The sequence below is a fragment of the Rhinoraja longicauda genome, chromosome 34, assembly GCF_053455715.1.
Source record: "Rhinoraja longicauda isolate Sanriku21f chromosome 34, sRhiLon1.1, whole genome shotgun sequence".
Taxonomy (NCBI): Eukaryota; Metazoa; Chordata; class Chondrichthyes; order Rajiformes; family Arhynchobatidae; genus Rhinoraja; species Rhinoraja longicauda.
Genome location: NC_135986.1, coordinates 4,144,425 through 4,152,484, shown reverse-complemented (window position 1 = coordinate 4,152,484; position 8,060 = coordinate 4,144,425). Strand labels below are relative to the sequence as shown.

The window sequence follows — 8,060 nt, the reverse complement described above, 5'->3', positions numbered from 1 at the left end:
AGCCAGCACATCGATCCCAATCTCCGAGCGACTTCCTTGGCCGGCTGGATAGACCAGCAAAGCCCTGGAACCAAGAGTGCCAGAAAATCGGTGGTGGAACTGTATTGAGTAAATCTTAAATTGAAGTGCAAGGTTACATAACTAAATTAATTAAAATAATAAAACTGTTATTAGTATACAATAACATAGTCACGTTAGTTTGTGATGTCCATTTTTACTTTGACACGCACTAAAAGAGGCTTGAAACTGTTTCCGAGCTGAATCTGTAAACTGGATCGCACTAACGAGAGCTAGAGGATGTAAAAGCAAACAATGGGACTCAAAATGTACTTTAAAAAGAGGTACAGGTTTAATAGGACGAATCGTGTATTGAACAATTCTATGATGTGGTGAACTTTAGACAGCTGGACGATTGAAAGACATGGAAACGTTTGGCCCACGGAGTCCACGATGATCATCGACCGACCACCCCTTCACACTAGTTCTATCTTATCCCACTTTTGCATCCAGTACGCGTTCAATTTCACGGGGGGGAGGGCGGCAATTAACCTACAAACCCGCACGTCTTTGGGACATGGTTGGATACCCACGCGGTCACGGGGAGAAGGCGCAAACTCGACGCGGATGTGAGGCCCAGCCGTGCCGCCAAACGGTTGAGGATAATATGCCGAATGTTTTTTTAAGAGACAAGAGAAGGGCGGAGAGCGATGGAGTTCGGAGAGACGGCAGACCAAACAGCCGACGGCGATGGATCCTTCCACGGCCGCCACACACAGCACCCGAAGGCTCGTCGGTCGGCGTAACCGGGAGGGAGTCGTTGGTGCGAGGAGCGCAAGGGCCAGTAGGAGGGCGATCCGGGGGTAAGGCCTCCAGAGCCTTCAAGGTCACACCCCTCCCCCCCCCCCCAGGACACACAGGTGGCCGGGCGAGGAGAGGAGAGAGACGACGGTTCACGGGAACTACCGGGTCTAAGCTACAGGGAGAGGTTGAGCAGGCTGGGACTCTATTCCCTGGAGCGCAGGAGGATGAGGGGCGATCTTATAGAGGTGTACAAAATCACGAGAGGAATAGATCGGGTAGACGCACAGAGTCTCTTGCCCAGAGTAGGGGAATCGAGGACCAGAGGACCAGAGGACACAGGTGAAGGGAAAAAGATTTAATAGGAATCTGAGGGGTAACTTTTTCCACACAGAGGGTGGTGGGTGTATGGAACGAGCTGCCGGAGGAGGTTGTTGAGGCTGGGACTATCCCAACGTTTAAGAAACAGTTAGACAGGTACATGGATAGGACAGGTTTGGAGGGATATGGACCAAACGCGGGCAGGTGGGACTAGTGTAGCTGGGACATGTTGGGCGGTGTGGGCCAATTGAAGGTCCTGTTTCCATGCTGTGTCACTCTGTGACTAGTGTAGCTGGGACATGTTGGGCGGTGTGGGCCAATTGAAGGTCCTGTTTCCATGCTGTGTCACTCTGTGACTAGTGTAGCTGGGACATGTTGGGCGGTGTGGGCCAATTGAAGGTCCTGTTTCCATGCTGTGTCACTCTGTGACTAGTGTAGCTGGGACATGTTGGGCGGTGTGGGCCAATTGAAGGTCCTGTTTCCACACTGTGTCACTCTGTGACTCTAGTGTAGCTGGGACATGTTGGGCGGTGTGGGCCAATTGAAGGTCCTGTTTCCACACTGTGTCACTCTGTGACTCTAGTGTAGCTGGGACATGTTGGGCGGTGTGGGCAAGTTGGGCCTGTTTCCACACTGTGTCACTCTGTGACTAGTGCAGCTGGGACATGTTGGGCGGTGTGGGCCAATTGAAGGTCCTGTTTCCACACTGTGTCACTCTGTGACTAGTGCAGCTGGGACATGTTGGGCGGTGTGGGCCAATTGAAGGTCCTGTTTCCACACTGTGTCACTCTGTGACTCTAGTGTAGCTGGGACATGTTGGGCGGTGTGGGCCAATTGAAGGTCCTGTTTCCACACTGTGTCACTCTGTGACTCTAGTGTAGCTGGGACATGTTGGGCGGTGTGGGCAAGTTGGGCCTGTTTCCACACTGTGTCACTCTGTGACTCTAGTGTAGCTGGGACATGTTGGGCGGTGTGGGCCAATTGAAGGTCCTGTTTCCATGCTGTGTCACTCTGTGACTAGTGTAGCTGGGACATGTTGGGCGGTGTGGGCCAGTTGGTCCTGTTTCCACACTGTGTCACTCTGTGACTCTAGTGTAGCTGGGACATGTTGGGCGGTGTGGGCCAATTGAAGGTCCTGTTTCCACACTGTGTCACTCTGTGACTCTAGTGTAGCTGGGACATGTTGGGCGGTGTGGGCAAGTTGGGCCTGTTTCCGCGCTGTATCACTGTGGACATCGAGCGCGTGGGGCCGGCCAGACTGTGGAGATGGCGCGTGTAACTGCGCGCCACAGGAATTTGACCGTGCGGGCTGCACGGGCGCGGTGGGACGGCGGACGGAGTTGGGCGCGGTCACTGGTGGTAGTAACGCTGTCCCTGCCCGTGCTGGAGGTAGGCGTGCCGGGGCGCGGCCTGAGCGGTCGTCTGGAAGCCAGCCTGCAAAGGCACAAGACCAGAACTTTAGCGGCAGATTAGCGCACAGAGGCCGCGCGCCAGAAACAGGGTTTCAAGCAATTCACAGGTTATAGGAGCAGAATTAGGCCATTCGGCCCATTGGGTCTACTCCTCCTTTTATCATGGCTGATCTAATCCCATTTTCCTGCCTTCTCTCCATAACACCCGTTCTAATCAAGAATTTGCCTTAAAAACATCCACTGACTTGTGGCCTCCACAGCCGTCTGTGGCAAAGAATCCCACAGATTCACCACCCTCTGACTGAAGAAATTCCTCCTCATCTCCTTCCTAAAGGAACGTCCTTTAATTCTGAGGCCGTGCCCTCTGGTCCTAGACTCTCCCACTAGTGGAAACATCCTCTCCACATCCACTCTATCCAGGCCGCTCACTATTCTGTACGTTTCAATGAGGCCTACCCTCGTTCTTCTAAACTCCAGCGAGTACAGGCCCAGTGCCGACAAACGCTCATCGTGCGTTAACCCACTCATTCCTGGGATCGTTCTCGTGAAACCTCCTCTGGACCCTCTCCAGAGCCAGCACATTCTTCCTCATATACGGGGCCCAAATTTGCTCCCTATTCCAAATGTGGCCTGACCAGCGCCTTATAGGGCCTCAGCGTCACATCCCTGCCAAAACCGCACACAGTACTCCAGGTGCGGTCTCACCAGGGCCCTGTACAACTGCAGTAGGACCACCTTGCTCCTAAACTCGACTCCTCTCGCAATGAAGGCCAACACTGATAACCCCGGACACCCGCACCAATCAAGAATCTATCGAAGGTAGACGCAAAATGCTGGAGTAACTCAGCGGGACAGGCAGCATCTCTGGAGAGAAGGAATGGGTGACGTTTCGGGTCGGGACCCATCTATCTCTGACTTTAAAATATCCACTGACTTGTGGCCTCCACAGCCGTCTGTGGCAAAGAATCCCACAGATTCACCGCCCCCTGACTAAAGAAATTCCTCCTCATCTCCTTCCTAATGAAACGCCCTTTAATTCTGAGGCTGTGCCCTCTGGTCCTAGACTCTCCCATGAGAATTCCTTTTCTGTTTTCTCTCCCAGTGTTGTTTCTGTCAGAGATGCAGCGGCCATTTTGCCCCGTACGCCACAGGTTTGTGATCGCGCTGTTCCCCCCCCCCCCCCCTACCCCCCCAATGTCCGTTCACTCACCGGGAGGGTCTGCTGGGGTGGGGTGTCGTGGGGAAAGCCTCCAGGAGACGCAGGTCGCTGCGGGTGTACGTAGGCTATTCCGGCCTGGAAGAATCACAGAGTCACACAGTGTAGAAACAGGCCCTTCAGTCCAACTTGCCCACACCGCCCAACATGTCCCAGCTACACTAGTCATAGAGTGATACAGTGTAGAAACAGGTCCTTCAGCCCAACATGTCCCAGCTACACTAGTCATAGAGTGACACAGCGTGGAAACAGGCCCTTCAGCCCAACTTGCCCACACCGCCCAACATGTCCCAGCTACACTAGTCATAGTGTGATACAGTGTGGAAACAGGCCCTTCAGCCCAACTTGCCCACACCGGCCAACATGTCCCAGCTACACTAGTCACAGAGTGACACAACGTGGAAACAGGCCCTTCAGCCCATCTTGCCCACACCGCCCAACATGTCCCAGCTACACTAGTCATAGAGTGATACAGTGTGGAAACAGGCCCTTCAGCCCAACTTGCCCACACCGCCCAACATGTCCCAGCTACACTAGTCATAGAGTGACACAACGTGGAAACAGGCCCTTCAGCCCAACTTGCCCACACCGACCAACATGTCCCAGCTACACTAGTCATAGAGTGATACAGTGTGGAAACAGGCCCTTCAGCCCAACTTGCCCACACCGCCCAACATGTCTTTTTAAAATTATCTATCTATCTGTCTGTGTCGGTCTGTCTATCTGTCTATGTCTATCTGTCTGTCAGTTTATGTCTGTCTATGTGTGTCTGTCTGTCTATGTGTGTCTATCTGTCTGTCTATGTTTGTCTGTCTGTCTATGTGTGTCTGTCTGTCTATGTGTGTCTATCTGTCTATGTGTGTCTGTCTATGTTTGTCTGTCTGTCTATGTGTGTCTGTCTGTCTATGTGTGTCTATCTGTCTAGATGCAGGAGGAGGCCATTCGGCCCTTCGAGCCAGCACCGCCATTCAATGTGATCATGGCTGATCATCCACAATCAGTACCCTGTTCCTGCCTTCTCCCCGTACCCCCTGACTCCGCTATCCTTAAGAGCTCTATCTAGCTCTCTCTTGAATGCATTCAGAGAATTGGCCTCCACTGCCTTCTGAGGCAGAGAATTCCACAGATTCACAACTCACTGACTGAAAAAGTGTTTCCTCATCTCCGTTCTAAATGGCCGACTCCTTATTCTTAAACTGTGTAAACAGTCGGGATGGAACGCGTGCCTGTGGGGGGCGCCAGGCAGCAACTCTGCCGCTGCTGCGCCTCCGTGCCGCCCACTCTCTACGTGTGTAAAGACTCTATGAGCGATACTTACAGAGTCCGTGAACCCCGACTGTTGGTTCGCATGCTCCAATTGCTTCTGGAGGGGAATGGTCGTGGTCGGAGAAATAAAGCCTGTCGTTAAAGAGGAAGGCAAATAGTCATTTAATCGTGGATCGTGGGAAACACAGGGCGGCAAACTGCAGCGGATGCACCAGCTGCTGGAAGAGCCCAGCGCGCCAGGCAGCATCTGCGGAAGCAGAGGAACTGTCGGCGTCTCTGCTCCAGACCCCGCGTGAAGGGGAGATTAGTTCCAGTTTTAAAGACACAGCGCGGAAACAGGCCCCGGGGCCCACCGGTGTCTGCGCCGACCAGCGATCACGCCACACGCTCGCACTATCCTACACGCCACCAGGGGCCATTTGCAGAAGCCAATTAACCTTAAACCTGCGCGTCTTTGGAGGAAACTGGAGCAACCCGTGGAAAGCCCACAGGGAGACAATAGACGATAGGTGCGGGAGGAGGCCATTCGGCCCTTCCAGCCAGCACCGCCATTCAATGTGATCACGGCTGATCATCCACAATCAGTACCCCGTTCCTGCCTTCTCCCCGTACCCCCTGACTCCGCTATCCTTAAGAGCTCTATCTAGCTCTCTCTTGAAAGCATCCAGAGAATTGGCCTCCACTGCCTTCGGAGGCAGAGAATTCCACAGATTCACAACTCTCTGACTGAAAAAGTTTTTCCTCATCTCAGTTCTAAATGGCCTACCCCTTATTCTTAAACTGTGGCCCCTGTTTCTGGACCCCCCCAACATAGGGAACATTTTTCCCGCATCTAGCCCGTCCAATCCCTTAAGAATTTTATACGTTTCTATAAGATCTCCCCTCATCCTTCTAAATTCCAGTGGATACAAGCCCAGTCAACCCCCTGGCGGTCACGGTGGCGCGGCGGTAGAGTTGCCGCCTTACAGCTAATGCAGCGCCGGAGACCCGGGTTCCATCCCGACTACGGGCGGCGTCTGTACGGAGTTTGTACGTTCTCCCCCGTGACCTGCGTGGGTTTTCTCCGAGATCTTCGGTTTCCTCCCTCACTCCAAAGACGTACCAGTTTATAGGTTTAATTGGCTTGGTATAAATTGTCTCCAGTGGGCGTAGGATAGTGTTAGTGTGCGGGGATCGCTGGTCGGCGCGGACCCGGTGGGCTGTAGGGCCTGTTTCTGCGCTGTATCTCTAAACTAAACGAATTGGCTTTGGCAAAATTGTAAATTGTCCCCAGTGTGTGTCGGGCCGTGTTAGTGCGCGGGGATCGCTGGTCGGCGCGGACCCGGTGGGCCGTAGGGCCTGTTTCCGCGCGGTGTCTCTCTAAAGCCCCCCAGCGTAGTTGTACGTTTGCCAGCCTCCGGGCCCTTCCTGGCGGAGGGATCCTTACCTTGCTGAGGGGTGAAGTGTCCGTGGACAGCGTAGGCGGTCTGCTGGTGCGGGAGGTAGGCCGACATCGCTTGGAAAGCCGAGGGTCCTGGTGCCAGAACAAGCGGGGACAAGTCAATAGCAGCCGGCGACAGCGGGAGTCGAGGAAATGGGCCCCTTCGGTCCCGACCTGCCCGCGCCGACCAACATGCCCGGTCCATCACTGCCCTCAACCCAACTACCAGCGGCACGGTGGCGCGGCGGTAGAGTTGATGCCTTACAGCGAATGCAGCGCCGGAGACTCAGGTTCAATCCTGACCACGGGCGCTGTCTGTACGGAGTTTGTACGTTCTCCCTGTGACCATTCTCCGGGTGCTCCGGTTTCCTCAGTTTAGTCTATTGTCACGTGTACGGAGGTACAGTGTTGCGCGCTAACCAGTCAGCGGAAAGACGACACACGATTACAATCGAGCCGTCCACAGTGTACAGATACATGATGAAGGGAATAACGTTCAGTGCAAGGTAAAGCCAGCAAAGTAAAGTCCGATCAAGGATAGTCCGAGGGTCTCCAAAGAGGTAGATAGTAGTTCAGCACTGCTCTCCGGTTGTGGTAGGATGGTTCAGTTGCCTGATAACAGCCGGGAAGAAACTGTCCCTGAATCTGGAGGTGTTTCCTCTCACATCTTGTACAACTGTAACATGGCCTCCCAACGTCTATACTCAATAGAGACCCAAAAAGCTGGAGTAACTCAGCGGGGCAGGCAGCATCTCTGAAGAGAAGGAATGGGTGACGTCTCGGGTCGAGACCCTTCTTCTGTCTGAAGAACGTAGAACGTACAAACTAAAGAAGGGTCTCGACCCATTCCTCCTCTCCAGAGATGCTGCCCGACCCGCTGAGTTACTCCAGCTTTTTGTGTCTATCTTCGGTTTAAAGCAGCATCTGCAGTTCCTTCCAAACACATTTCTACACTCAATACTCTGACTGATGAAGGCCATTGTGCCGAAATCCTTTTCGACCACCCCATCTACCTGTGATGCCTGGGGATTGTTGTGGAGCTGAGGGATCTAGGAGTACAGGTAAAGAGATCCCTAAAAGTAGTATCACAGGTAGATAGACCCAAAAAGCTGGAGTAACTTATCGAGAGGAGATCTTATCGAGAGGAGATGAGGGCGTGCAGCGTAGGTTCACCAGGTTAATTCCCGGAATGGCGGGACTGTCGTATGTTGAAAGACTGGAGTGACTAGGATTGTATACACTGGAATTTAGAAGGATGAGAGGAGATCTTATCGAAACGTATAAGATTATTAAGGGGTTGGACACGTTAGAGGCAGGAAACATGTTCGCAATGTTGGGGGAGTCCGGAACCAGGGGCCACACACAGTTTAAGAATAAGGGGTCGGCCATTTAGAACGGAGATGAGGAAAAACTTTTTCAGTCAGAGAGTTGTGAATCTGTGGAATTCTCTGCCTCAGAAGGCAGTGGAGGCCAATTCTCTGAATGCATTCAAGAGAGAGCTGGATAGAGCTCTTAAGGATAGCGGAGTCAGGGACTATGGGGAGAAGGCAGGAACGGGGTACTGATTGAGAATGATCAGCCATGATCACATTGAATGGCGGTGCGTACAGGCTCGAAGGGCCGAATG

General features: G+C 53.2%; 1 protein-coding gene across 1 annotated transcript in view; it reads right to left on the bottom strand.

Annotated features, from left to right (window-relative positions):
• Positions 1 to 2,335: 2,335 nt before the first annotated feature.
• gps2 (G protein pathway suppressor 2) overlaps positions 2,336 to 8,060 on the bottom strand; it is a 19,280-nt gene continuing 13,555 nt past the window's right edge. The window contains 4 exon segments of the mRNA XM_078427597.1: positions 2,336 to 2,553; positions 3,742 to 3,825; positions 5,066 to 5,145; positions 6,440 to 6,526. Coding sequence (XP_078283723.1) covers positions 2,470 to 2,553; positions 3,742 to 3,825; positions 5,066 to 5,145; positions 6,440 to 6,526 — 335 coding nt within the window. The 3' untranslated portion in view covers positions 2,336 to 2,469.